The sequence below is a fragment of the Chaetomium fimeti genome, assembly GCF_033439085.1.
Source record: "Chaetomium fimeti strain CBS 168.71 chromosome Unknown B0H64scaffold_5, whole genome shotgun sequence".
In the NCBI taxonomy this organism is placed as follows: Eukaryota; Fungi; Ascomycota; class Sordariomycetes; order Sordariales; family Chaetomiaceae; genus Chaetomium; species Chaetomium fimeti.
The window spans coordinates 2,744,857-2,772,342 of NW_026944333.1; the positions used below are offsets into that span (position 1 = coordinate 2,744,857).

General features: G+C 57.3%; 12 protein-coding genes and 1 non-coding gene across 13 annotated transcripts; 6 read left to right on the forward strand and 7 right to left on the reverse strand.

Moving 5' to 3' along the window:
• The first annotated feature begins 420 nt into the window (after positions 1 to 420).
• Positions 421 to 3,403, forward strand: B0H64DRAFT_193589 (nucleoside phosphatase family-domain-containing protein). The gene has a single exon (XM_062799123.1). The coding sequence runs from the start codon at positions 771 to 773 to the stop codon at positions 2,916 to 2,918; it is 2,148 nt and encodes a 715-aa protein (XP_062658228.1). The 5' UTR covers positions 421 to 770; the 3' UTR covers positions 2,919 to 3,403.
• Position 3,404: 1 nt separating this feature from the next.
• On the reverse strand, positions 3,405 to 4,192 carry B0H64DRAFT_193570 (uncharacterized protein). The gene has a single exon (XM_062799120.1). The coding sequence runs from the start codon at positions 4,057 to 4,059 to the stop codon at positions 3,433 to 3,435; it is 627 nt and encodes a 208-aa protein (XP_062658229.1). The 5' UTR covers positions 4,060 to 4,192; the 3' UTR covers positions 3,405 to 3,432.
• Positions 4,193 to 4,740: 548 nt separating this feature from the next.
• Positions 4,741 to 6,451, forward strand: B0H64DRAFT_193581 (NUDIX hydrolase domain-like protein). The gene is made up of 2 exons (XM_062799122.1): positions 4,741 to 4,997; positions 5,140 to 6,451. The coding sequence occupies exons 1-2, from the start codon at positions 4,951 to 4,953 to the stop codon at positions 6,131 to 6,133; spliced, it is 1,041 nt and encodes a 346-aa protein (XP_062658230.1). The 5' UTR covers positions 4,741 to 4,950; the 3' UTR covers positions 6,134 to 6,451.
• Positions 6,233 to 6,972, reverse strand: B0H64DRAFT_193595 (DNA-directed RNA polymerases I, II, and III-like protein). The gene is made up of 2 exons (XM_062799124.1): positions 6,509 to 6,972; positions 6,233 to 6,440 (listed from the first exon to the last, which is right to left on the reverse strand). The coding sequence occupies exons 1-2, from the start codon at positions 6,853 to 6,855 to the stop codon at positions 6,332 to 6,334; spliced, it is 456 nt and encodes a 151-aa protein (XP_062658231.1). The 5' UTR covers positions 6,856 to 6,972; the 3' UTR covers positions 6,233 to 6,331.
• A 139-nt stretch (positions 6,973 to 7,111) lies between these two features.
• B0H64DRAFT_401389 (Elongator complex protein 4) lies at positions 7,112 to 8,642 on the forward strand. The gene has a single exon (XM_062804154.1). It carries the CDS (start codon positions 7,181 to 7,183, stop codon positions 8,357 to 8,359), a length of 1,179 nt encoding a protein of 392 aa, XP_062658232.1. The 5' UTR covers positions 7,112 to 7,180; the 3' UTR covers positions 8,360 to 8,642.
• Positions 8,643 to 8,865: 223 nt separating this feature from the next.
• On the forward strand, positions 8,866 to 10,087 carry B0H64DRAFT_476130 (uncharacterized protein). The gene has a single exon (XM_062808133.1). It carries the CDS (start codon positions 9,100 to 9,102, stop codon positions 10,012 to 10,014), a length of 915 nt encoding a protein of 304 aa, XP_062658233.1. The 5' UTR covers positions 8,866 to 9,099; the 3' UTR covers positions 10,015 to 10,087.
• Positions 10,088 to 10,413: 326 nt separating this feature from the next.
• Positions 10,414 to 14,049, reverse strand: B0H64DRAFT_401393 (uncharacterized protein). The gene has a single exon (XM_062804155.1). It carries the CDS (start codon positions 13,591 to 13,593, stop codon positions 10,474 to 10,476), a length of 3,120 nt encoding a protein of 1,039 aa, XP_062658234.1. The 5' UTR covers positions 13,594 to 14,049; the 3' UTR covers positions 10,414 to 10,473.
• An 82-nt stretch (positions 14,050 to 14,131) lies between these two features.
• B0H64DRAFT_401395 (uncharacterized protein) lies at positions 14,132 to 15,272 on the forward strand. Its single transcript, XM_062804156.1, has 3 exons — positions 14,132 to 14,287; positions 14,369 to 14,682; positions 14,744 to 15,272. The coding sequence occupies exons 1-3, from the start codon at positions 14,262 to 14,264 to the stop codon at positions 15,145 to 15,147; spliced, it is 744 nt and encodes a 247-aa protein (XP_062658235.1). The 5' UTR covers positions 14,132 to 14,261; the 3' UTR covers positions 15,148 to 15,272.
• Positions 15,273 to 16,753, reverse strand: B0H64DRAFT_401397 (ATP synthase subunit D-domain-containing protein). Its single transcript, XM_062804157.1, has 8 exons — positions 16,557 to 16,753; positions 16,381 to 16,493; positions 16,308 to 16,318; positions 15,854 to 16,228; positions 15,784 to 15,793; positions 15,694 to 15,734; positions 15,579 to 15,634; positions 15,273 to 15,529 (listed from the first exon to the last, which is right to left on the reverse strand). The coding sequence occupies exons 1-8, from the start codon at positions 16,569 to 16,571 to the stop codon at positions 15,365 to 15,367; spliced, it is 786 nt and encodes a 261-aa protein (XP_062658236.1). The 5' UTR covers positions 16,572 to 16,753; the 3' UTR covers positions 15,273 to 15,364.
• Positions 16,754 to 16,937: 184 nt separating this feature from the next.
• Positions 16,938 to 19,812, forward strand: B0H64DRAFT_401399 (uncharacterized protein). The gene is made up of 3 exons (XM_062804158.1): positions 16,938 to 17,193; positions 17,250 to 17,420; positions 17,475 to 19,812. The coding sequence occupies exons 1-3, from the start codon at positions 17,146 to 17,148 to the stop codon at positions 19,722 to 19,724; spliced, it is 2,469 nt and encodes an 822-aa protein (XP_062658237.1). The 5' UTR covers positions 16,938 to 17,145; the 3' UTR covers positions 19,725 to 19,812.
• Positions 19,813 to 22,042: 2,230 nt separating this feature from the next.
• B0H64DRAFT_t109 lies at positions 22,043 to 22,129 on the reverse strand. The gene has a single exon. It is a non-coding gene; the product is annotated as a tRNA-Gln (tRNA).
• A 271-nt stretch (positions 22,130 to 22,400) lies between these two features.
• Positions 22,401 to 23,568, reverse strand: B0H64DRAFT_418482 (uncharacterized protein; the record flags this gene model as incomplete). The annotated part of the gene is made up of 6 exons (XM_062805322.1): positions 22,401 to 22,436; positions 22,489 to 22,597; positions 22,655 to 22,710; positions 22,767 to 23,059; positions 23,121 to 23,137; positions 23,276 to 23,568. The coding sequence occupies 6 exons, from the start codon at positions 23,566 to 23,568 to the stop codon at positions 22,401 to 22,403; spliced, it is 804 nt and encodes a 267-aa protein (XP_062658238.1).
• Positions 23,569 to 24,175: 607 nt separating this feature from the next.
• On the reverse strand, positions 24,176 to 26,912 carry B0H64DRAFT_193694 (major facilitator superfamily transporter). The gene is made up of 6 exons (XM_062799125.1): positions 26,437 to 26,912; positions 26,007 to 26,302; positions 25,741 to 25,909; positions 25,559 to 25,678; positions 24,878 to 25,494; positions 24,176 to 24,790 (listed from the first exon to the last, which is right to left on the reverse strand). The coding sequence occupies exons 1-6, from the start codon at positions 26,646 to 26,648 to the stop codon at positions 24,390 to 24,392; spliced, it is 1,815 nt and encodes a 604-aa protein (XP_062658239.1). The 5' UTR covers positions 26,649 to 26,912; the 3' UTR covers positions 24,176 to 24,389.
• Between the last annotated feature and the right edge of the window lie 574 nt (positions 26,913 to 27,486).

Below are 27,486 nucleotides of genomic sequence, written 5' to 3' on the forward strand. Positions count from 1 at the left end.
TCCGTCTTCGGTTTTGCTGACAATGGGCCGGAGCGAGATGACTTTCACCGCCGGAACAACTTCGACGCATGTGAATTAAGTGTTAGCGATGGTGTCTTGGTGCATCCAAAACGGTTGTGCCGACACCAGCAGATCTAGCCCGCAAACAGCAGCATGGCAGTTTGGATTTAATTATCTCTGCAGTGTGCCGTTGCAACCCCCACTTGTTTCGCGCTTGGCCAACGTCCTTCCGCAGACGATTGAGACGATCCATCCTGATCCACAGCAGCTCATGGAAAAACACGCTAGCGGCGGGCCACCAGTCTCCCAGTGCATGATTCGCCGCCCCCCTGACGTTATCGGACGTGCTTCCTAGGAAGTGTCCCGTCCTCCAAAGAAAGTGCGATGGGCAATCTTCCAACAAGCATTTCCCACCAATTCAATTCGACTCAGCCGCTTGGGCTGTGTACCTTCGTTTAACGACAATTCCTCGAAACCACTCTCGTTACCTCAACACCATGCGCTTTGCCGAGTTGTAGTTACCGTTTTCAAATTAGGTTGAAACTTTGTTTTCCCTTCGTATCCGCTCGTTTGGGTCTCGACCCCCTTGGCGCTCAACACCCTCGTCGAGTTTCGTATGGATTCGATGTTTGCGCGCACCGCGAGACTGCCATAATCACCCAACGGTCAACAATTATCCGTACGAAAGTCGAGTGTGGTCAGCGTTGCCCACGTTTACCCACCCGAGTCCCAACTCGAGCTCCCGACGCGCGCCCTCGCAACATCCTCCCATGGGTAAGAAGTGGCGATGGGGCGTCATCCTAGACGCCGGCTCGTCTGGAACTCGGCTACACATTTACAAATGGAAGGATCCGAAGAAGTCGCTCAAAGGCGCGTCGCAGGAGGAGTTGCGCAATCTACCAAAGCTTGTGACAGAGAAGAAGTGGACCAAGAAGATCAGACCCGGTGTCTCGACGTTCGGTGACAATGTGGAGGATGTCGGACCAGAGCACCTACAGCTTCTCCTTGACCACGCGTTAGATATTATTCCCGCGGACAAGATTCAAGACACGCCCATATTTCTCATGGCGACCGCCGGGATGCGACTACTCCCGCAAGGCCAACAGTCAGCGTTGACGGGCGAAATCTGCTCCTATCTCCGACGAAATACCCAGTTTTCGCTACCCGACTGCGACCTGCACATTCAAGTCATCAAGGGCGAAACGGAAGGACTGTACGGCTGGATCGCGTCGAACTATCTCTTGGGCGGGTTCGACCACCCTGACAACCACCAACACGGCAAGGGCCACCACACTTATGGGTTTCTGGATATGGGCGGCGCATCGGCGCAGATCGCTTTTGCGCCGAACGCGACTGAGGCCGAGAAGCACGCAGACGATCTCAAGCTCCTACGGTTGCGCACTCTCGATGGGTATCCGGCTGAATACAAGGTCTTCACCACGACCTGGCTAGGCTTTGGCGTCAACCAAGCGCGGGAGTCCTATATCAAGAACCTTGAGGACCGGTACGCGGAGACCGAAGCTGAACTGCCCGATCCATGTCTACCGAAAGGGTTACGAACAACTCTGCGTGGAGACTTAATCAGCAAGCGGCAACGAGGCACACCCACCCTAATTGGCACCGGGCATTTCGACGAGTGCCTACAACTGACCCACCCGCTACTCGGCAAGGACAAGCCATGCGATGACAACCCCTGTTTGCTGAACGGCCAACATGTTCCGGCCATCGACTTTGATGTGAATCATTTCGTCGGCGTGTCGGAGTACTGGCATACGACGCACGGGGTTTTTGGCGGGAAGGACGACAAGGCGTACGACTTTGCGACCTATCAACAGAGGGTTAAGGACTTCTGCGGGCAGGATTGGAATCAGATCAATGCCAAGATCAACAGTCGGAAAAAGGATCAGGGGAAGATTGCCCAGGAGGCGTGCTTCAAAGCTTCCTGGCTGATCAATGTCCTCCATGAAGGGATTGGCGTTCCCCGAGTTGGACTTGAAGAACTCACGACGGCAAATATCTCTCAAGGCGCGCTCGAGCACGCCAAGGAGAAGGGATTCCTCGACCCATTTCAGCCAGTCGACAAGATCAACGGCATTGAAGTAAGCTGGACGCTGGGGAAGATGGTCCTCTACGCCGCCGGGCAAGTACCGCCAGCCACCCGTGATGACAGGCATCCCGTAGGCTTTGGAACCAACGTCGTGGGAACCCCTCCCGACTTCCAGTTTGCCGGGTCCAGCTGGAAATCCATGGGCAACCAGACAAGCGACGACGACGACTGGGACCTCGACGCCGAAGACATCCTCGACAAGGCCAAGTCCAGGCCCATAACCGGCTTCTTTGCCTTCGTCGCCCTCCTCCTCCTCCTCCTCTACTTTTTCCGCAAGCGTGACTTGCGCATGCGCCTCTACAGCCGCGTCAATTCGATTCTGCGCCGGCCCCGCAGGCCAGGGAATAACGGGCGCAAGGGCAGCGGCGGGGCGCGCGGCCTATCCGGGCTGGCGACCAAGATCTTCCGGGGCGCGCGGCGGCCGTCGGGCGGCGCGACGTACGAGCGCGTCATGGAGGAGGGCGAGGCCAGCCAGTTCGAGCTGGGCGACGTCGACTCGGACGACGCCAACGAGTACTCGGACTCGAGCGACGCGCTGTCGTCGAGCTCCAAGTCGGCGGCGTCGTCCAGGCGGTTCGGCCACTCGTCCGGGCTGGCTACCCCGCAGGTTGTCAACCATCATTACCACCACGGCTTGGCATCGCCGACCGTGTCGGCGCTGGACCGCAGCGGGCTGGTCGTGCGCACCGAGAGCCGCGAGCGGCTGACGCTGCCGCCGCACCTGGCGCTGTCCGGCGTCGGCAGGAGGAGTAGGGCGGGCAGCCCGACGAGAATGAAGAGCCCTTTGATGTCGCCGCTGCAGGAGACATAGGGTTGTCGGAATGTACGGCTGGTGTGTGTGTGGAAGGATACTGTTGCTGCTGTTGTGTGAGAGGTTATGTTTTTAGTATTGTTCTGCTTCTTCTGTCGGTGTGGATTGTTTGGCGTGGTTGACTAAAACTTTTAGTATTGTTTGTCTTCTTCTGTGCAGGGTACAGCAGGCATAGCAGGCGGGAGTAGGAGTATGGTTTCTTCTTCTGGGACGGCGAAGACCGGCTGTCATTTCCGGACTCAACTTGGCGTCATATGGGGTTCGTTGCCGGTCGACTTGCGACGAAGGTTTTTGTATCCGCGTCTGACGAGGTTACGGTTACTATGATACATGTCTAGAGAATACACTCCATGACAACTCTTTTGTTTTTCTCCCTGCCCGCCAGTGCTCCCTTCCCCTCCTCCCATCTGTAGATGAAATCAGCCCAAGATAAACATCCTGAGCTCCCTTTCCGACCCTTTCCCTCCCTTTCACCTTTCAAACCCTCCCCACCACCCCTTTACCTTTCACTCCCTCAATCATCCCTCTCCAGAAACCCCGGATCACTCCTCACCCTCCCCTCAAACTTCCGCCACCACTCCTCAAACGCCTTGAGCGGCACCACCTCCACCTGTCCCGCCGTGCCACTGAACCCCGCCAAAAAGTTGAACGCGTTCTTAATAATCCGCTGCGCCAGCACCAACGTACTCGGCTGCTGCTGCTGCTGCCGGACCAGCGCAGAAGACGAACCCTCCGACGACGCACCAGCAGCAGCAGCAGCAGCGGAGAGCTCCATGACCCGCGCCCCCACCGACTCGGCCGGCTCCAGCGACACCCCGATCACCACGTTCCCGCCGCTGCCGTCCCCTCCTCCGGCTGCCGCCGGCCCCAGCTTGAAGATGGCGCTGTCCTTGCCCTGCCCGATGCCGCCCAGGAACTTGTGGTTGGGCTCCACCTGGCCCGGCGAGGGCGGGGTGATGAGGTAGATGGCGGCCGCGGTCTGGTCGTTCCGGGGCGCGTCGGGGAGGAAGAAGACGGCGATGTGGGAGAAGGGCCGGGTCGGCGGGAAGGCGTAGATGAAGCTGGTTGGGGAGGGGGTTTGTGTCGGGGTGGTGATGACTGGGTAGCCGGCGGGGAGGAGGCCGAAGAGGGGGGTGGCCATTTTGGTGGTGGTGGTGGTGGTGGTGGTTGGCCTTCTTCTTCGTCGTCGTCGTCGTCGTCGTCGTCGTCGTTGCCGTGGAAACTACCTGACCAGGAGGGAGAATTTATACCCTTCTGTCAGTCACCCGGGTTTATACTCTCATCGACGGTCTTCAGGAGAGTCTCCCCACGTGTGGTGCTTTTGACCAATGTTGCGTGTTGCTAGCAGGGTATTGATGATTATATATCTAACCGTCTCCGGATCGTATTGTTATTTTAGTGTATTTAATGGGCCAGCCTTTGTCTCGACGTTTTATTGTTGTCGTTCCCCTCTTACCGCAGTCGAAGTCCCTGCCAGGTTCGAGAGTGATCCACGGGATGCCGCCAAGCATCGCCGGGACTTTTAAGCACCAGGGCCTTCCCAGGGTCATGGCGGGGTCCGCGGGGTCGTCACCCAGCAAACGACGGATTGGATGTCATGAAGTCAAATAACTTGGAAATCTTAATTAGGTAGGTAATGTTTTTCATATTCCCGACTATTACCATTCAGTATCAGGGGTTAATGGTGTCCAAATGTCGTCGGATTACCAGACTAGGGTATTTTGGCACAAAACATCAGTCGAACCAGTCGGATCGGATACCACAAAAAGTAATCTGTACTTCGTAGACTCTGCAGGTGGAGGCACTCGGAGGTTTTAGACACGCAAGAAGGCCACGTTCTCTCCACCTTCTATCTAACCACACCCCTATTTTTCTCTCTTGTGTCTTTGGTTCCATGTCAAGATCTACGAGTTTGTGATCCCGCTCTATAATTGAACCACCAATCTTCCCGTTCCTCGTTTTATAGACCCCTCCCGAGCAACCGGGCACAACCTACTCAAGCCCAGCACTTAAGATTGTCGAAACCTCAATCATGGCGCCTCCCCTGACCGTTTTGGATTTACTGAACAAAGTCGATGGGTAAGCCTGGTCTTCATGATATTTTATGGTTTCTCTCCAAGTTCCGGTATCATAGCTTCTTATCATCGGGGCATGCCGGCTCTTGGAATGAGGCGGTGACTCTCATATCTTGATGCAGAACCCCCCGCTTACACATATCTAGGTTCCCATACCCTGAGGGAGACCCCTCGCGGTACTCGGAAGAGATGAAAAGACTCTACACTTTCACATGGACGGACAGTGAGGGAACATTCCCAATCGGCTATGTGCCAGTGTCAGTCATCGAGGCCCTGGAGAAGACCGCCGAGGATATCAGGGGCCCAATGAAGCTCGACCATGATGCCAGGACGATTAGGCTATTCCATGAGCCAGCCACTGAAGAAGAGCGCACCCACCTCGTCGCCCGGCTGACGGCACACTGGCGCCGGGATCGGACATTCCTGATCCTCAAGGGATGGCGCGACGAGCCCTTCCCCGTCTACGGCCGAAAGGGTGAACTGTTGTTCAGCGTCGAGCGAGTTGCCGTGGGGTTGTTTGGATTTGCGCGCTACGGCATACACATGACAGCCTTCGTCCGTCGCATTGACGATAAGAGCCGCTATGACTTTCGTATCTGGGTACCCAAGCGTGCCGCCGACAAGTCGACGTACCCAAGCATGCTGGACAACACGGCTGCTGGCGGGTTGACGACCAACGAAGACCCCTTTGAGTGCGTCATTCGCGAGTCCGACGAGGAGGCGTCGCTACCGGAGGACTTTATGCGCAAGCACATCAAGGAAACGGGCATCATCACGTACATTTACATCACGGACGAACGCGCTGGCGGGGAACCGGGTTGGATTTATCCAGAGTGCCAATGGGTCTATGACCTTGAGCTCCCCGCAGATGGCAGCATCACCCCGCACCCCAAAGACGGGGAGGTTGAGAGTTTCAGCCTCCGGACCGTGGAGGAAATCCAGGAGCAGCTGGCTCAGGGGCTGTGGAAGCCAAATTGCGCCATGGTCATGCTCGATTTCTTCGCCCGGCACGGGATACTAACACCCGAGAACGAGCCGCACTACGATGAGCTCCGCGCCAGGGCACACCGCCTCATCGAGTTTCCCGGCCCGCACTGGCCAAACTGGCAGCATGTCTCTCCACCGGAGAGGAAGGCATAGAGCGGCAAGCAGCGGGCGGTTGAATAATAGACGCATCGTCCCGGGTATCGTTTGACCTTGCTCGCCAAACCTTCCTTAAAACATTAAGTTGCCATTTCCTGAACGCCAGATATCCCATGAGAATCTCTTCTCATCATGCCGCAAATCATCTATATCCTCCTAAAATCCAAACTCCGTATGTCTTGAGGGAAAGCCCGATCATCGCTTCCGGACAAGGAGGTAGACATAATCCACACGCAGGGGCGTCAGCTTCTTGTACGGCCCCTCGAGCGACATCAACAGACCGCCAAACGAAATATACGCCTTGCTGTTTCCCAGCATGTCAGCGTCCGCACTCCAACCACCATCCCTATAACCGTCTGAGGAGTTACTCACATCTCTTTCCCATCCGCGGCATCCTCAAACTTGTAGATCTTGCCGTAGCAAACGTAGTCGAAGATATCGGCGAGCGTGGCATCGCTCGCGCCGGCCTTGGCCACGTCGCGCCACCCGCGCTCGTCGTCCTTGCTGCCGTCGTAGTGCAACGACGTCGCCAGCGCGACGTGCAGCTCCTCGTCCGGCTTGCAAGGGAACAGCTCATTGTTGATGTCGAGCGTCATGCTTATGCTCTTGTCCTCGGACTTGCAATAGATGCGGTCGACCCGGTCGTACTTGTTGTCGCCCAGCCGCTCGATGCGGAAGTGCTCCTCGAAGAGCTGCGCGTCCGAGGCGATGTTGGACATTTTGGTGAGATTTTGGTGGTACGGGGAATTGGGTAAGCTGGTGTGAAGGGGACCGTTTGACCGAGGTAGATCGTCGTGTGAGCGGGGAGATAGGGAGCGGGCGCGGCTTTCCGGCGGCGATGAATGGCGATGGGGAAGCTCGAGTTTGGCGACAAAAAATTCCGAAAACGTTCAACAGGGCACTGCACTCAACAGTGGGCAGGGGGGTTTGTTCGCGGCAGGCAGTTTGGCAGCGATGTGGGGCGACGATAAGAGCTTTTTGCCTTATCAGCACCCCTCCAACCCCTCCAAAAAGTTACCACTCGCGACTTCCAGCTGCGACAACATGTCATTTGTGAGGAGAAATACTGTGCTTTCGGCGAGGCCAGGGCGGCCGCTTGCTCAGCCGGCACCTGCATCTGAAAAGCAACAACTTGCGCCAGGAATTCGACCGTCGCCTCTCGATGGCCGGCCTACTACATCGACGGGGACGTCATCCCTCGATCAGCTCCTCGCAGGGCACGGAGGACTGCCCTTAGGAAACTGTCTACTGGTCGAGGAGCAAGGCACGACTGATTTCTCAGGGGTTCTGCTCCGATATTATGCCGCAGAGGGTCTCGTTCAAGGCCACCATGTACATCTTGTTGGCTACCCACCAGAATGGAGACACCAGTTGCCCGGCGTGGCCGCGCCAGACAGCGAATCTAAGGCAGCACAACCCGCGCCAGCTCCGGAAGAGAAAATGAAGATCGCTTGGAGATACGAGGCGTTGGGGAATAAAGCAACTCCAGGAGCGGCAGCAAGGGGGGACACCAACCAGGCGACATTCTGCCATTCGTTCGATCTCACCAAACGCCTTCCCCCAAGCGCATCCAAAGGATCGCTACATCCCACCCCGAGCACATGCCCGCCGACGTTCGACCAGCCTAGCCAGGCCGCAACCTCTCCTTTCAAAACGATAATCAAACACTTGCAAACAAAACTCTCAGCCTCTTCGCCAACCGATATTCACCGCATAATCATCCCAAGCCTGCTTCTGCCGAGTCTCTACGCCCCGCAATGCGCCCAACCCTCCGAAGTCCTCCAATTCCTCCACAGCCTTCGAGCCCTCCTCCGCCAATACCCCACCCAACTCACCGCAATCATCACCCTCCCGACCACCCTTTACCCACGCTCCTCCGGCCTCATCCGGTGGATCGAGCTCCTCAGCGACGGCGTTATCGAGTTAATACCCCTGCCCGCCAACCCCGGCGCGCCTCCGCCTTCGTCAGGATCGGGATCCAAATCCGGAGGGGCAGACAAGAGTGACCAGGCTCAAGGCCTGCTATATGTCCATACGCTGCCGGTGTATCATGAGAAGGGGGGTGGCGGGGCCGGGGCGAGTTCGTTTCGGGAGACGCTATCGTTCAGCCTCAGTGCGTCGAGGGGGTTGGTAATCAAGCCTTATAGTCTGCCGCCGATGGAGGGCGAGGAAGAGGCGGAGAAGTCGTCGGCAAGTAAGGGGAAAGAGGGTATTGAGTTTTGAGGAGGAACCCCATCTCATTGACACCCGATGGCGGTAGCTGTGGGGGCTATGCGCGGTCCCGAAACATGGGTGTTAGAGTTATAATACTGATACAGACACACCTCGGTGATCTAAGTCTATACCCAGATTTGATGCTCGTCATGTTAGACAATACGAAGAAACTTTGGGATAGGAAGCTGCGAGTTCGGTGGTAGTGAAGGAGTCTGCAGCCCTGTCGAACTGCCACCATCCCGACTCTATATACACTTACCATCCCTAGGTATTTTTAACGTTTATTTCCACCGTAAGATATTATCCATAAGTGTTATTTCAATTCTATCCTCTAGCCTCCCAACTGGCCATGCTTTCGTTTCTTTCATGATTACATAGATACGGTATTTGGCCGTAACAAGATCCACTCACATTTCCGCCAAGGTGGGGCTCCATCGACGAGCTTCCTGCATAAATTTTCGAACCAAAATCCCCCAATCTCTTCCTTTCCCTCGTTGACGCTGCTCAGCGCAGCAGCTTCCGCAAACAAGGTCAGTCACATTTCCCTTTTCAAATTATCATGGATGGAGAACAACATGATTATATCCTTTGTATAACAATCTGTCAATCCACCGATTATCTGTGACGACAACATACATTCATCAAAACTTTTATGACTCCCGTTTCCATCGTCTCTTCTAAAGCACTGTCGCCTTTGCGCTTTCGAACCGTGTCTAACCGGGAGACAGGACTCCAGATAAACCCAAGCAATGGCTGCACCAGCAGAAAGACAGGTCCGGATCTCGCGCGTGGCAGGCCGGTACCTCGTCTTTGACATTGACGACGTCGTCCATATCCGCCGTCACTACGGCATTTGTGCTGTCCTGACAGGCACCATGCCGCAGAACCCGACGCAGAACCTCTTCCTCGGGCTTCCTATCGAGCTGCACGCCGAGGAGGCCAGATTGCTCGTTGACAAAGGCGCCGGCTACATCGCTGACGAGCTGACCGACCACCTGTCGCAGCTTTCTGTTATGGACGCGTCCACCCGCAAGGCCTACCTACAACACCTCAAGCAGCAGCGCCGAAACGCGCAGCAGGTGTTCGACGAGGAGAAGGCAAAGGTACAGGCGAAACACCAGGGCAAGCGCAAGGCCAAACCCGCCGCCGTAACCGAAACCACAGCCGCAGTAACAGAAACCGAAGAAGATACCTCACTCTTTGACACCCCCAAACCCCCCTCCACAACCCTAACCACAACTACACCCAAAGAACCCTCCCTCCCGGGCGTAACCCCCACAACGAGCGCCCCCCTCATCCCCTCCCCCACCCCACCGTCCCCCGCCGTCGGCATCCCCCGCCCGGCCAACTACCCCCTCTACAATTACCTCAACGCGCGCGGGTACTACACGACGCCGGGCCTCCGCTTCGGCGGCGACTACAGCGTGTATCCGGGCGACCCCTTCCGCTACCACGCGCACTACCTGGCCAACAGCTACGGCTGGGACGTGGAGGTGGCCATGCTGGATCTGGTGGCGAGCGGGCGGCTGGGCACGGCGGTCAAGAAGAGTTTTTTGTTTGGCGCTGAGAAGCCTGTTGAGGAGGGGAGTGGTGCTGACGGGGGTGGGGAGGGGGGAGGTGGAGGGGAGGTGCGGGTGTTTTGTATCGAGTGGGCTGGTATGTAGTTGATTACCTATGGCAGGTGGTGTTTGGGAGGATGAATATGATACCCCGTTTTCTTTTGAGACGTGCTATGATGCTGCCGTCGTGTTATCGGAAAGTGATCTGTTGTATTGACACCTGCTGTTCCTCCTAAAGTCCAATTTCACGGAATAGAGATGATTATCCTGTCATACTTGACGCTATTCTTCTATGTTGCTCATGCTCCCTCACGGCTGCCTCCAGGATACGAATCTGTATGCGCTCAACAATGACCACCGCAATGCGACCCCCAACGCCCAAGACCAAGATCAAAACCACCCCAAGAGCACGTCAACACAAAGCAAATAGAAAACACTCAGCACATCTCAAATTAAATTTCCATACACATTATAGGAAACCAAACACGCTACCCCCCCTCCCCACCCACACCACACCACACCACACTACACTCCACCACCCAACCCAACCCAACCCAACCCAACCTAGGGCACATAAATCCGACTAAAACTAATCACCTCCCTTCGGCAGCACACGCACTTGTCAAAGTTGTTCATGGCCAGCGACACGCGGCAGTCGTCGCACAGGCTCAGGCAGCGGCACGGCCACACGATGATGGTGCGCGGCGCGCTCTGGCACACGACGCACTGCGGCCCGTCGGGGCCCAGCCCGGCCGCGCCCGTCGCCCACGACGAGTTGGCCCCCGCCCCTGCCCCTCCGGGCGGTGATGATGTTTCTGATGGTGGTGGTGGTGGCATGGATGATGATGATGATGATGATGATGTGGTAGTGGCTTGTTTGGCGGCGGCGGCGGCGGCGCGCCGGGAGAGGAGCAGCTGCTCGAGCACGCGGGCTTCTTCGTCGGGCGTCATCTTCTCTTGGGTCGGGGCGGCGAACTGCCGGCGCGTGTGGATGGCGGCTTGGTTGTTGGTGAGGAGCACCTGGGCGCGCTGGCGCTGGAGCTGCTGCTTGAAGCGCGAGCGCGTCATGATGCCGTCGCTGCTCAGGTGGGCGGATAGCGCGAGGGCTTCGTCGCGGTCTTCGGGGCTTTGGGGGTTCAGCAGCCGGGCGAGGTCGGTGGTTGCGATGGGGGTGTCCAGGAGCGGGGTGGACTCGCGGGAGGCGCGGGCTGATGCCACGGCCGAGGCGAAGGAGATGGGGGCGGGGTTTTGCTGCGTTGGGGTGCGCTGCCCGTCGTCGAGGGAGTCGTGGTCAGACTCCCAGTCCACTTCACTCGCTGATTCGGTTGTCGAGATGACACTAGTGGTATCGTCGAAATCCAGCTCGTCGAGGCCGGTGTCTGGGGCTTGAGAGGTGGGAGGAGCATAGTCGCCGCTCGAGTCGCTGTTCCCCCACCAGCCGCCCCTGAGGAAGTAGCTGTAAAGCTTGGAGTCGACTTCCGTCTCGTTGGCAGGAGGGATTCTCTGGCTGGTTTCTGCTTCCCCGTCGTTTTTGTCCATTTGGCGGCGTAATTCCGCCTCCACGTCCACCCAGTCAGCCCGCGGAACCACGAAGAAGACTCTCCCTTCACCGGGGGACAAGACATCTACGTTTAGCCCGCGACCACGCCGGCCCGACTTTTTGGATGCCAACTCGGGCTTAGGTCGCTGTGATAGGCCCTGAAGCCAGCGAGGAGGCGTGCGCAGGCCGAAAACCGCCATGATCCTAACCGTAACCAACGCCCACATGACAAACACTAGCTTGGCAATATGTAGCATGTACTCAAACGCGATAAGCCACCTCGAACTGCGCTCCGTGGCGCCGACGCCGTCCCGAAACCTTCGGTTGGATGTGTTGTTTCTCGGGATCTGCTGCGCTGCCTTCTCCCTCGCGTAACCGCTCATGGCATGCGTCTGGCCGTCCTTGACAGGCACGAGGCCAATGGTGCCAACCGAATCGAATCGTGACCCGGGAATGCCGCCGCCGATCCACTGCATCCGAAGTTCTTCCAGCTCACGAAACCTGTCGTTTTCTAACCAGGTATATCTCTTCAGGTTCACTTGGTGATCCTCGTTGAGGTAGACCGCCTCGCTTGCCATGGTGATTGCACCAAAACCCGCTCGCAAGAGCGCAGTGTAGAAGTCCATATCCGTCCGGATACGGATGTCGGAAAGCGAGACATTCGCTTGCATATTGCCATGGGCACGCTGAAGGCGTTGCCGGAGAGAAAGCCGTTCTCCGTTATTTTCTCCGTCTGGTGTAGCAAGGGCTGACAGCGCCAGGGCCGAGGCGTAGACGACTCCACAGGCGTAGATCCCGAACAGGATGAGGATGTGTGGGATGAAGCCGATGATGCAGACGGTCGGGTACCTCAGTAATCCTTGGGCCGAAGGATCATCGACAGAGAAGTTGAAAGCGCTCCAGAGGAGGCTCGACATGAAGCAAAGGCCCCAAAACCCTGTACTGACGAGGCGGAACTTGGCTTGCAGGTTGAAGATGCCGAGGATGTGGCTCGTGGCATGGCTCATGGCGGAGAAGAAGGCCACGAGAAGCACCTCGGCGGGCGTGTTGACTCGCTTCAAAATCATGGACCTCGTAAGCGCAATCTTGGATCCGAGTGCTGCTTGCGATCCGCCGGTACTGTTGGTGAAGAGACCCCAGCCCAGCTGATTGCCAATGGCAGCATCAGCCTCAGCAAAGGCAAGGGAATGCTCGAACAGGGTCATGCCGGTCTCGGCAGCCACCGGGCGGCCTTGCACCGCGCAAGAGAGTACTTCTACGAACTGGCTCAAACAGTACGTCCCGAAGAGCGGCCAAAGGCGGGAGAGAGAGCCCACTAGCTCGGGTTGTTCTCCATCATCCCAAGGTACCATCTGCGCGGAGCGGCAGGACTCCTCGTCGGACGCTCCGAGTAATAGAGTCGACCCAAGCCGGTTCAGAAAGTGGTTCGGTTGCGCGAACATCAGATCCGAGCTCTTGCTTGCATTTCCCCAGCGCAGTTCGGAGAAGTCGGGCGAGGTCTGGCACTGTATTGACTGCAGGAGCCATCGGGCTTGGAGGAGAAGTAGTATCACGGGTACGACGCGCATAAACAGGCGGATATGCCACCGGAGCCGGAGTCTGCGGCGAGTAGCAGCGAATATGTGGGTGCGGTTGAAGATGACAGCCATGGCGATGCAACATAGCGCCCACTTGCTAGTGGCGTAGCTGAAGACGCCCCCCAAGCCTTTTGCGCCTTCCATCGAGAACCGCGAGACAAAAGCGTTCGGATTCTGGGTCACGACGTCGGCGACGGCGGAAGCAGCAAAGTCGGATGCGGAAGACGCAGCAGTCGAGGTAGTTTCCGTGAGGGTTTCGACCAGGTTGGTGGCTATTATCGTGGACGAGGAGAAGATGTCGCCGTCGGTTGCATCGGGCACAACCCGCTGGCCAAAGGCGTCGATGGCGTCCGGGAACGAGATAAAAGAGCCCAGGCGTCCGAGCTTCATGACCATGCGAGGGCCTGCCCAAACAAGATCCTCCAACGATGGCGTCAACTTTGTCATGTTCACTGCCAAGCCGAAATGTTGAGCCGTCCATAGGGTGAAGTTCTGCCAGGCACTTGCATTGTCGAGCGGCCCAGGCATCGCTGCCGCCACAGCCTCTGGAATGGTGGTATGGTCCATGACGGCAGATGCGGATGGAGGGAGATCCAGGACCGAGTTTTGAACTGATCGGGAAGGGAGTCGGACGACTAGGTAGGTGAGGTATCGCTAACCTGGATATAGCGGGCGGAAACCTCGGAAACCCAGAAACCCGGGAATCCTAGAAACCCGAGAGCGTGCCGGGTCAACCAGGTCGCGACAGAAGGGAAAGGAGCGCGTGTTCACGCACTACCTATCGACAAACGCCTTGTCTTGCATTTGTGTGGGACACTCCTTTAATCGTACATTATTAGGGGGGATTGCTGCAGGAAGCAGGCGAGAGAGTTGAATGAAGTCAACACTTGGGCAGCGGGCAGTGGGTGATGGTCCACTGATGGATGATCATGGCGCCGTTTGCGAGATGCCGCTCCTCCAGCTGTGACGCCTTATCCTGGCAATCATTTCCCCTTGGTCTTGACTAATGGTGGGGCCTTCTTGGCGGGCCGCTTCGCTGCAGCCAACTGCCAAGCCCGCAGAGCCGGGCATCGGCAGCATTTGGATCGATTGCTGCAGGCGATCACATCAGTTCAGCCCGTGGAAGCATTCGAGAGACGGACTCCAACCATCAAACAAACCACGTGCAAACCTCCAACAACAACAGCAATTTGGGAGACTTCGAAACCACAACAGCACCGCTGCAAGAATAAAACATGGCTGGACAACAGCCCGTCGCTACGTATGTGTCATTGCACTCCGACACATACAAGGCATCCCCGTCTGCAAACTGGTAAGGAGAAACTAACCGCAAGCTTCGCAGGGTTTACGTCCGGAATTTGGAGGAGCGTGTCAAGCCCGAACCGCTCAAGGAGGCCCTGCGCGCCATCTTTTCTGAGTATGGCAACGTGATTGACGTCGTGGCCAAGACAAATCTCAAGGCCAAGGGTCAAGCATTTGTCGTCTTCGACAAGCCCGAGTCTGCGCAGGCGGCGATTGAGGACATCCACGGCTTCGAGCTCTTCGACAAGCCGATGCAGCTCGCCCTGGCGCGCACCCGAAGCGATGCCACGGTGATGCAGAATGGCAACGAGGAGGAGTTTGACGCACACAAGCGCCGGCGCATGGCCGAGAAGGGTACGCGCTTCCTCGTTCTGCCCAAGCCCATCCCCTCATCCCCGCTAACGGTCGACCGCAGACAAAAAGAAGGCCCTCGAGACCGCCGAAGAACAGAAGCGCCTCAAGCGTCCCATGCCAGGCGCCGCCGCCGAAGTGGGCGCCCGCCCAGCCAAGAACGCCCGCGGCGCCGGTCTCAAGTCCACCGGAGCCGGCACCGCCGCCGTTGTGCCCGACGAGTACCTACCCCCCAACCGCATCCTGTTCGTCCAGAACCTGCCCGACGACTTCGACAAGGACGCGCTCACGGGCATCTTCGGCCGCTTCGAAGGCTTCCGCGAGGTCCGGACGGTGCCTGGCCGCAGCGGAATCGCCTTCGTCGAATACGAGGCCGAGGCGGGGGCTATTACTGCCAAGGAGAACACGGCTAGCATGCCGCTGAACAATGGCGAAAAGATAATGAAGGTGACCTACCAGCGGCAGTAGAATCCCTGTATTCTAGAAAAGGGGTATCGGTCCGGGAAGGGTTGTACTTTAGGTAAGGCGTTGGTTACGATAATTACAGATTGCTGCTACCGTAGATACCCAATGCAATAAAAGCAAGCAAGCAACTCCCGATTGCGCCTATGCCTGACAAACGACGGTATCGACCAATGATTCTACCAACATCATGAGACGACGAGGGCTAGCCTCGCTGACTCTCTCAAAAGATCACGTCCTCCTCATCAGCAGCTGCTAGAAGATCCGTCGGCCCGGCCGAGTCTTCAGCCTCCGGTGCTACATTCTCCTCCTCTTCTGCGAGCTCTTCTTTCTTCCTCTTCATCTCGGCATCTGCTGCGGCAGTGTCTCGTTGCTTCTTGTTTGCAACCTATTTGGAGTTAGCAAATGCCCCCTGGAAGAGGGACCTCAACACGCACCTTTTTGAGTCTGTAAAACTCCTCTCTGTCGAGCTCGTCGAGCTCGGAGTTGATATCTGCCAGTCATTAGTGGCCGCGCAAAGCTAGGGAAATGGGTTACATGATCTAAGCTTACACTTGATGGTGTTCTCCGTCCTCGGAATAATAACGTGCTCGCTACCCGCCGTTAGAAATGCACTATCATCACCATGATTGCACAACTTACATGGCATTGACTATTCCCGAGTTAGCATCACCGTCCTGCTACATGATTTTCAGAGAATGGGGGCACTCACCTCTCCGATTAACAACCTTGATGACCTCATCCAAAATGACAAACGCCGTCTGCAGACTGGCGAGCTCGACCAGGGCCTCGACGGCGCGGGCGTAGGTCTCGCGGCAGCGCTGGACCTGCTGGCCGCCCTTGCCCAGCCCGGTCATGGCGAAGTCGTTGTTGCCCTCGGTCAGGTAGCTCTCGAAGGCCGGCAGCAGCACGCCCGACACGTTCTCCTGCTTGGCGCGGATGCGGAACCGCGCCGACTTGGCCGACTCCTGGATCTGGTACCCGATGTTGCCGCCCACCGCGTACGTCACCTCGGCCAGCGACAGCGACGCGATCTGCATCACGCGGCCCATCTTGCGCTTCGCCTCGTCGATGCGCCGGGTGATGTCTGTGGGAGACCGGGGGTGTTAATGGTTAGGACGGATGGGTGGGAGTCGGAGGAGGGTGGGTGGTGGGTTATGGGTTACCTCGGAAGCGCCTAGAGGGGGGCCATGGAGTTAGCTACTTGGAGTTGTAGATGGGGTGTGAGGGGGAGCATACTTAGTCAAAGCTTCACTTTTCCGCTTGAGTAGGTTGTGTCCCGTCTCGGCGCCCTTGAGCTTCGCTTTCATTATACCCAGCGACTGCCGCGTTGGGAAGACGGCTTCCCGGTCCTGTTCTCGGGTCAGCTACCCATCTCAGGTCGTGGTGGGGGGGCATGGGTTGGGCCAACGCACTCCTGCGCCGGACATTGTCGCGAAGTATGGGGGGAGGACGGATAAGTAATTCTAAGAAATTAGCTGTCAAGATTGGAACAACAAAAAAGTCGGAAGCCCTCTCGGTGAAGGACGGTCAGGAGCGCAAGATGACGGTTGTTGGATGAGGGACGGGACGGGTTAGAGTTGTGGAGCTTGAACCTCAGCTCGCGACAGTGACGGAAGGCTGCAGCACTCAACCAACTGACAGACAGTGCAACGAGCCACTGAACGGTTGTTTTAACTTGGCACAGCCGGCCCCACCAACCTCGATCCCCTGCGGCGCTGCAGCGTGAGATGGCCCGAGCACCCCCCGGGCCCCGTTAAACGTTCGGTTCAGGGTTACATCCATCTCCAACGAGCGCGCCCAATCGCTAGACCTCGAAAAACGCAGCACGGAAACCGAGCAACCTCGCCGCTGCTGTCCCGCTGTCGCGCGTGCAACCATCCCGACGACCTGGCAGTGATGTCACGGCAACGCGCTTTTTAACCATCTCTCACTTCCCCCGTCCTCCAGCGCCGGAAGCGCCAATCGGGTTTCTAGCTGCGACGACACGCTCACGCGGAAAACATGGCTTCGAACCCCCCTTCCGACCGCCAGCCAGACTTGGCCCTGGTGGTACGTTCTCAGGCCTTCCTTTCAGCTGGGGCCGGAATTACTAACGCCGTCTCTAGTCGGAGGAGGATTTCCCCTACGAGCAAGACATCCAACGCAACCCGGGAAACACAAAACCGTGGCTCGCCTACATCGAATACAAGCTCCAGCATGGGACGGTACGAGAGCAGGCGTTTGTCATGGAGCGGGCATGCGTCGAGCTGCCGCGGTCGTACAAGCTGTGGAAGATGGTAGGCTCTAGTCTTGCTAGCCGCATAGGTTGTTGCTAACCCAAACCTCGGCAGTATCTCCGGTTTAGGATGAAGCACATCGCCAAGCTCAACGCCGCCATCTTCGCCGCCGAATACCAAAAAGTCAACGCGCTGTTCGAACGAGCGCTAATTCTCCTTAACAAGATGCCCAGGATATGGGAGATGTACCTCAAATTCCTGATGCAGCAGCCCCTCGTAACCCTCACCCGACACGCCTTCGACCGGGCGCTCCGGGCGCTCCCAATTACCCAACACAACAGGATATGGGCGCTATACCGGCCGTTCGCGAACTCTGCCGAGGGAATGACGGCCGTCAAGATCTGGCGCCGGTACATGCAGGTCCACCCCGAGGACGCCGAGGACTTTATCGAGCTGCTGGTCCATACCGGGCTCTACACCGAGGCCGTCAACAAGTACACCGATATCCTCGATAACCCACGGTTTCAGAGCAAAAACGCAAAGGGCCACTATGAGCTATGGAGCGAGATGGTCGATCTGCTGGTTGAGCATGCGGTCGACATAGAAACGGGTCACGAGGCAGACATCGACGTGGAAGGCATCATCCGGAGCGGAATCGAACGGTTTGGCGACCAACGAGGGAAGTTGTGGTGCGGGTTAGCGACCTACTGGATCCGGCGAGGCGATTTCGAACAGGCGAGGGATGTGTTTGAGGAGGGGATCACCACGGTCATGACGGTGCGAGACTTTACGCTCGTGTTCGACTCGTATACCGAGTTTGAGGAATCCATCATTGGGGCGTTGATGGAGGTTGCGTCGACACGAGCCGAAAAGGGCGTAGTGGACGAGGGTGCCGATTTCGATCTCGACATCCGCATGATGCGCTTCGAGCACCTCATGGACCGCCGGCCCTTTCTCCTGAACGACGTACTGCTCCGGCAGAATCCCAACAATGTGACTGAGTGGGAGAAGCGGGTCGCACTATGGGGCGAGAACAACCAAGAGGTGGTGCAGACGTACACCGACGCCATTGCCGCCATCCAGCCAAAGAAGGCGGTCGGCGCATTCCATCAACTATGGGCCAATTACGCCAAGTTCTACGAGAAAGGGGGAGACTTGAGAAATGCCCGGGTCATTATGGAGAAGGCGGCCAAGGTTCCGTTCAAGTCGGTGGCGGAGCTCGCCGACATGTGGATCGAATGGGCCGAGATGGAGCTGCGAAACGAGAACTTCGACGAGGCCGTCAGGATCATGGCCAAGGCGACTCAGGCACCTAAGAGGTCAACGGTAGACTACTTCGACGAGACGCTATCACCACAACAACGTGTGCACAAGAGCTGGAAGCTATGGAGTTTCTACGTCGACCTTGTGGAGAGTGTAAGCTCTCTCGAGGAGACCAAGAAGGTCTACGAAAGGATATTTGAACTCCGGATCGCGACGCCGCAAACCGTCGTAAATTACGCCAACCTCCTCGAAGAACACAAATACTTTGAGGAGTCGTTCAAGATCTACGAGCGCGGCCTCGATCTTTTCAGCTACCCGGTTGCCTTCGAGCTGTGGAATCTCTACCTCACCAAGGCGGTGGATCGCAAGATCGGCATAGAGCGCTTACGAGATCTGTTTGAGCAGGCGGTCCTCGACTGCCCGCCCAAGTTCGCCAAGGTCATCTACCTCATGTACGGCAACCTCGAAGAGGAGCGCGGGCTGGCGCGGCACGCCATGCGCATCTACGAGCGCGCTACGCGAGCGGTATCGGACGAAGACCGGGCGGACATGTTCAACTTCTACATCACCAAGTCGGCCTCCAACTTCGGCCTACCGTCGACCCGCCCCATCTACGAGCGGGCCATCGCGACGCTGCCGGACAACGAGGCGCGCGACATGTGCCTGAAATTCGCCGACATGGAGAAGAGGCTCGGCGAGATCGACCGCGCCAGGGCCATCTACGGGCATGCGTCGCAGTTCTGCGACCCGCGGACGAACCCAGACTTCTGGACCAAGTGGGAGCAGTTCGAGGTGCAGCACGGCAACGAGGACACGTTCAAGGAGATGCTGCGCATCAAGCGCAGCGTCCAGGCGCAGTACAACACGGACGTCAACTTCATCGCCTCGCAGGCGCTCGCCAAGAGCCAGCTGCAGAGGCAGCAGGAGGGCGGCGAGGAGGTGGACGAGGAGGTCGCCGACGCCATGGAGCAGCTGGAGAGGCAGGCCCGCGCGCCGGCCGGGTTTGTGGCCGCGTCCGAGGGGCTCAAGGGCAATGTGGCCAGCCAGCCGGTCGAGGTGTCGAACCCCGATGCCATCGACCTTGACGATATGGACGAATGACATGATTTCTCGGCTTAGACGGGGTGGGGGTCGTGTATGCTTTTCTTCAGAAGGGGGGCCACGCAGGAGGATGTATTCTGGGGTGTGGTGGGTTTTGGGGGGATATGGCGCGGATAGGATAAGTGGATTATCGCAGTAACTCATTAGGTTCCAGGTTGAAGCAAGCGGATCGAACGGCCGAACGCACGAATAAAACCCCTTCCTCCCTGTCAGGTGTGAAGTACCTATTTGCTGTTTCAACCCTCCGTTCCACTGGGTGAGTAGGTAGGCAGGCAACTGCAACCCAGGTACACAACAATTTCCCATCCCCCACAACGAAAACAAAGACATCCCATGCCATGCAGCATGCACAAACCATATGCCAATGAGCCCCTCACCAAGTCATCGGCAACAAAGCCAACCCAATCAACTCAGAATCCCACCCCCCGCCCCCCAAACTAAAACGAAAGACAGCCCCTAAACACCCCCCCCCCCCCAAAAAAAAAACAATACCGGATAAGACCCCCTCGCGATCTCACTGCTTCTTGTCATACCCCTTCTCGGCCAGCTTCTCAAAGTACTTGGTCGGGTAGTTGCTATCGATCTTGCCGTCGCGCGAGTGGGGGACGGCGTAGATGGAGCCCTTGCGCTTCTGGAAGCGGGAGGGCGGGACCTTGGAGGCGTCTTTTTTGGGGTGTGTTAGTTGTTGGGTTTGTTTGGGTGTGGGGTGGTGTTTGGGAGGGGGGGGGGTGGGGGGAGGTGTGTTGGATGGACTGGGATTTAGAAGAGAGGGGAGGTAAGATAAAGGGTCTGTGGTAAAGGCACCAAGTCTAAGGAGGAGGCATGGAGAGAAGACGGGTAGGTCATGACAGGATCGAGAGATATGGGGATAACGCACCCCACTCGTCGCTGTGTCGCCGGTCTGGGTTTATGAGCGGCTCTACTGGGGAAGTTGGGCTCATCGAGGCGGTCTCTTTGCCTGTCCCTAACTTCGGGAACTGCGGAGTGGTTGGGCTACCCGAGTTGGCACTGGCGCTACTTTGTTTGCGGGCATCTAGGTCGGGTAGGGGCTGTCAGTAAGCTGAGGGTAGAGGTATTCCAAAGGGAATTGGGGGTGATTGGGCGGGGGGCGGTATGGATAGGATAATGGAGGGGAAAGGATGAAGCCATACCTGCCATGACGGGTACTTTGGGCCTGATGAAGGTTTATATAGAGAGTGCTGGTTTGGAATGGCGATGCTTCACATATAGTCGTTATCACAAAAGAGGAGAAGAGGAGAGACGAGTCAGGCCCAGAATACGTCAGGAGGAGTATGAGCGCAGTCGTCCCAACACGAGACGCAAGGTCCTATATAGTGTTCCAGGTCGGGGAGGGGTAGACCACAGCGGAAGGCCTAGGCGCTTGGCTCTATTGCCCCTTGCTGTTTGCTTTGTTTGACTCCCGTCAGGTGCCCTCAAGTGCTCCGTGTTGTTGCCTCGGGCCCGTCCCGAGCTGGCACACACAACAGCTTTGTCTCCTGTTTATAGCCTGATGAGGAATGGTAACCTTCCACGAGTCAGAGCTATTTACTATGATAATATACGATGATATACGATGATGGTTTGCCATCATGGCATAATATTGGACCGAGTCCTCTCCAACATTCGTGATATTCCCACACCTTACGAATGCCATAACAGCCGAGTATGAGGCATAATGTTGAATGTAAAAATGTATTGTCTGTGCAACGGCAGTGGCAGTGCACCCATCGGTGGTATATCACGAGGTATCCCCCCCCCCCGGGAGCAACCAAATCAACAGGGCTGACGTCATGCTCGAAGGTCCGGAGAGCTCGCTCCTGACAAGAATGGTTCCAGACCTGACTAACCTGAGTCAAAGATCGTCCCAGTTCAAACATGGCGGAGTAGGAGGCCTCGATCACGGAACACTCCGTTGCTCTCCCTGATCGATGAAGAGTACAGATCAGGTCCCTGCGTAGCCGCTCCTACCCGCTAACCCGCAGCGAAGCTAGCTTCCAAGGGACTGGTTTGAAGGGACTGATTCGATCAGCGAGCAGGGTATCTTTATCGTCAAGCAAACAGAGAAAGGAGACAGGAAAACGCCGAGATGCACTGCCTCGAAACAAGCAACCAATACCTAGGTACGTACACAGTAAGAACAAAGAACAAACAAAACACGGGAATGGAGCGAGACTTGCGGCACACCGTTCTACACTTTGAGAAATTGACTAATCCATGAACTTTCCGCAATTAAACAAGAAAAAAGCAGACCAGCCTTTCGTCGGAAATGTCAAGACCAAAGCAAACAAAAGAAAACGGAGCAAGGCGAGCAAAAGTTGAGGTCGTGCCCGGGTTCGAACCGGGGTTATTGGAAGGGGGAGACACGCAGTCAAAATCCAAAGTGATAACCACTACACTACACAACCTTGTCATGTGCCTAGTGCCCATTTTGGGATCTGGCGTTTATGTGCTGCGGAAGTTTCTGTAGGGTTAGGGTTATTTGGCCACGCTCTCTCTTCCTTGTATCATCACCACCAGGCTTTGGGCAGAAAGAAGTAGGGTAGAAGGATAAAGAGAGCGCAATGAAGAGAGCGCAGTGAAGAGACGCCGTATCATCTACATAGTCTAAGCCTCTTTCACATCTGCCACTACATGAGTTGCCTGAATTTAACCACTAGCTCAACTTAATTACCCCTATCATGTCTGTTTACGGTGCATAGTACCAGCACCGGCCTGAACATTGTCAGCATGGCCTAGATAGGTAAGGGTTCATTGCGTAACTTACTTGATGGCTGGGGAAGATTAATGTGTCGGCAATAACCACGTTCTGTCGCCTACCCGCGACAAAGACGACTACCTCGGCGATATCCTCGGGCGTCAGGGGGTCGCAGCCACTACACCAGCGTCAGTTGCCGTTTCTCGCGGCATGATAGAGGAGATGGTAGACTTACGCATAAACGGCGTCGGCCTTGGACTTGTCGCCGTAAAACCTAACGACCGAGAATTCCTATCCACAGAGCATTAGCGCCAACCGACGGTCCAGCGCACGATGCAGTAACCCACCGTCTCGACCTGCCCGGGGTCAACTTCCATCACGCGGATCCGGGTATCGATCAGTTCCTTTCGTAGCGAGTCAGAGAAGGCGCGCACGGCAGCCTTGGTCGCGCAGTAGATGCTGCCGCCGGGGTACGGCTCCCGGCCGGCGATGCTGCCAATGTTGATGATGTCGCCGGCACCGCCCTCGGGGCGGGCCTTGAAGATGGGCAGGATGGCCTGGGTCATGTTGATCAGGCCGGTGACGTTGGTCTGGAACATGACGTCGATGTCGTTCTCGGCGATCTCAGGGGCGCGGGCGACTGCATCTAGCCGTCAGCACTCACTCACTCCCCACGCCCGGTTTGAGTAGGTATCTCGTACCTCCTTTCACCAGTCCGCTGCAGTCAACCACAAAAGCTCAAGTCAGCACTCACCCATTCCCTTTGACAGACAGCACGAAACAAAACCAAAACAATAAAACAAAAACCCCCGCCCCCACCAAAAAGTCTAAAAAGAAAACAAAAAAGAAAACTCACGCATTATTCACCAACACATCCACCCCCCTGAACCCCTCCGGCAACCCGCCCACAAACCCCCGCACCTGCGCGGGATCCGCCACATCGAGCCCGACGACGTGCACCTTGACGCCGTCGCCGACCTCGGCGCGGATGGCGTCGGCGACCTCGCGCAGGCGGTCGGCGCGGCGGGCCGTCAGCACCAGGCGCAGGTCGCGCGGCGCCGTGCGCGCGAACTCGAAGGCGCAGCTCCGCCCGATGCCGGACGAGGCGCCTGTGATGAGGATGGTCTTGCCTTCGAGGCGGGCGGCCATGGTGGTGGTGGACATGGTTTTTGTGGTTGAGGGTGTGGTTGTTGTTGTTGTTGGTGTGAAGGGTGGGGGTGGGGAGAAGAATGTGGTGGGATGGCGGGTGTGTGGTTGGAACCCGGGTCTGGATCGTGTGGTGAGGGGGCGGGTGAGGGTGGTTATTCTTCTTTTGGTGAGTGTGAGTGTTGCTGTTGTTGTCCGTGTTGCTCGTGAGAACATGGCAAGAAGATAATTCGAGGTCCCGGGGCGGAAGCGGAGGTGGTAATAACTTAGGCATGAGATGGTACAGTGACCCCCGCGGAATCGGCGCTGACGCCATCTCGTGGGAGGTCCACCCATCAGAAGCGGATGAATGCCGTTGCCGGGCCGGCTCCGGAAAACACCCCGCACCGGCTCCATTTGCGCCGGCGTTAAGCAGCTACCCCGCACTGATAGGCCCGCCTTACCCGGGACTCGGGACTAACATCGCCAGTGGAGGCGCTAAGTTGGGTAAAAGTGAGAAAGGATCAAGTTGGAGGTTATGGATGGGGTGGGATGTGGATATGTCTTACTGCTCGGAGGGAAGACGCAAGATGGGATGAAGATGAGAATGTTTGTGCTTGTAAATAGCCCAACTGGTTGCTTACACCAAATACCCCGAGATTACCCCTGAATTACCCCCTTTTCAACCACCGCCTCTATAAACGCCGACAACAAGAAGCTAGACGGGCTCATCCAGCCACAGGGATTAGGTATATCCAACGCCGTTGCCGTTATTCAAATCGTGGCAGGTATCATGCCATACGTACCCAAAGCCCTCCCAAAGTCCTTCTTACGCCCAAAATCGTCTACACTGCTGCGTCACGGGAACCATCCGGCTGCTGCCCACTCCCACCCTTTGCTGCTCGCCGTCTCTCACCCTCCTCACGGTACCGCTGCTTCATCATCTCCTGCAACGACACCCTGTTTCGTCGGTAAATCCCCAGCGTGACCACCATCGCGGCAGCCAGCACCGCGCAGCACACAATCATGTCCTCCCGCAGCGCATCCGTGTACGCCCGCCTGATAGACCCCCACTGCTCCGGCGACAAGGCCGACGGGTCTGACGCCAGATGCGCCAGCGCCTCGGGCGGCAGCTCCCCGCCGGCCAGCTCGCCCCTAGTCTTGGCCCCCAAGATGGCCGACGACGCCGCGATCCCGATACTCCCGCCAAAGATGCGGACCTGTGCCACGATGCCCTGTGCGGATGCTAAACCGTGCTGTTAGCTCCCACCCTGCGTCAAGAAAGAGGAACAAAAGAAACAAAAGAAACAAAAAGGGGAATAGAATAACGCACCATGCTCCCAAACCGGCGCCTCCGCGCTCGTCAACATGGTCGCCCCCGCGGCCGACAACCCAAACCCCAACCCAACAAACACCAAAAACCCCAACACCCTCGCCTCGACCGCCCCCACCGGCTCCGCCATAACCTCCAACCCACACCCCAACAACATCAACGCACACGCGGCCATCAACGTCTCAAAAAACCTTTGCTTCCTGCCCGGATTCCCGTTCACCGCGCCCGTGATCACCGTGCCCGACGCCGACGCCACCAGCATGGGCAGCAGCAGCAGGCCGGCGCGCAGCGGGGACGCGCCATAGACGGCCTGGAAGCGCACGGGGAAGGCATAGATGCAGAGCAGGTAGGGGAAGCCGGTCAGGAGGGTGTGGACGGCGGCGGCGGCGTAGACGCGGTTGCGGAGGAGGGCGGGGGGCAGGGCGAAGGCGGTTTGCCGGTTCGGGTTGTTGGGGTTGGTTTTCTTTTGGCGGGAGGTGAGGAGGGCTTGCCAGGCGAAGAGGGCGGCGAGGGAGAGGAGGCCGGTGAGGAGCGGGGCGAGGAAGACGGCCGAGGTCCAGGTGGGCGAGGTGGATGCGTGTTGGAAGGGGAAGACTATTAGGGTGGCGGATGCGATTCTTAGGGAGGGGGTTAGTTGAGTTATCCGATAATAGGAACGAGATAAATTAGAGGGTGGCTTACAGTAAAAAGGCGCCGACGAAATCGACGTCTTTCCAGGCACGTCGTTCTAGAGAGGGGAGGTGTTCCTTCTTTGGCCAGGCGAGGAGGAAAACCAAAAGGGAAACGCCGCCGATGGGGCCGCTGTGTTGGTGTTAGCAATGCCCCTTATGGGTACCCAGTAAAGACAGCAAAGCAAAACATACTTGATCCAAAACACCCATCGCCAACTCGTGTACTGGGTTAGGACGCCGCCCAGAACCGGGCCCAACACCCCCGACGTCGCCAACACACACCCCACGAGCGCCGCGATGTGCTTTTTTGCCCGGTCCGGCGTCACTTCAGGGAGAATGATCATTGACACACTGTACAGCCCTGCACCACCGAGTTAGCCCCAATCCCCCCTTTCCATCCCCCCCCCCAAAACCTCATCAAGAGAGAAAGAGTCAAAAGAAAACCCCCCAAAACTCACCACTCCCCCCCACGCCCTGCAACGCCCTAAAAGCAATCAACTGCCCCATCCCCGTCGCAAACCCACACGCAATCGAAAACACGATAAACACGACATAGGCGGCGGCGAAGGCGGCGCGGCGGCCGAGCACGTCGGAGACGCGGGCGAAGAGCACGGCGCAGCTGAGGTAGGTCAGCGTGTAGGCGAGGGCGACCCAGTTGATGGCGTCGACGTCGCCGAACTCGGCGGCGATGGTGAAGAGCGAGGTGGCGACGATGGAGGAGTCGATCATGGAGAGGAAGAGGCCGAGGGAGACGCTGTGGGGGGTGGTTAGTGATGGTTGGGTTGGGTTGTGGGTTTGTTTGTTTGCTGGTGCAAAGTGCTTGCTTGGGTTGAGGGGTTGGGGGTTTGGTTGGGGGGGGGGGGGGGGGGGGGGGGGGGGGGTTGTTACCCTGCTGCTAGGGCGATGAAACGGAGCCTGGGGATGGATTGTGGTCCGAGATGTTTTTCGTCGGTGGTGGTGGTGCTGTCTGTAAGGGCGCCGGGTTGGGGCTCTTCGGGTTGGATGACGGGTGTTTGTATCGGTTCACGGGGTTGTTTTTCGTCGCTGGGCTTGTCCACCGCTTCAGGGGGCGGGTCCCGCGATGGGATGTCCTCTCCCATGCTGATTGATGCTACAGCAACAACGAGATCGAAGCTCGGTCCGGAATAAGGCAGTCGTGAATATGTGTGAGAAGCAATCCGGGAGCGAGACAATTGTCGTCGTCAGTTCTATCCTCCTCCTCCTCGAGATGGACGGTGACGGCCGGATATAAGAGTCTTCCTCATAACGGAATCCCCATTGAACCCGAAGCACTCACAACTGCATACGAATTATCGGCGGATGACCCGGGTCGATGGAATTGACTCGCACTCGGAAGAGGCAGCAAACGGAAACGCGGAAGGGGTGGGTGATCAGTGATCTTACAGACCGCTATGTCGGCTACCCCTGGGCGACGAAAGCGTACATCATTATGCAATCACAAACCAAGGAGACAAGTCCGGCGAGGGAATGCCCATCTATGATCCATCGACAAGACCATACGAAGTAAAGCGATTGTGTTTCCCCATCGGCAAGGGTCCTGCACGCGAGACGGTCCCCATCCCACCGCCCCCATTCGGGGTTGTTGTTGGGCCGTTCTGAGCCTGTTGGATGCAAGTCAGACGCCACGGGGCCAGTGATAGCCATTCGCACTCGCACTCGCTAAACTGTGCTGCTTCGAGCCTTTTGGCAAATCCTCAACTCGGCTGTCGAGAGACTGTGATTGGGTGGCCTTCTTCCAACTTTGTGGCCCGTGGAGACAGTTCGGCCCCTTGCGATGCCTGTGCGAGCCGCATCAGCTAATCAACTCGGCCCACAGCCGAGATGTTGGTTTTGTTGAGCCTCGAATTGACACTTCTTGACAGGAGAACCTTGCATAACTATCCACGGCTGAAAGACCCCCCGTCGCTTGACCGTGAG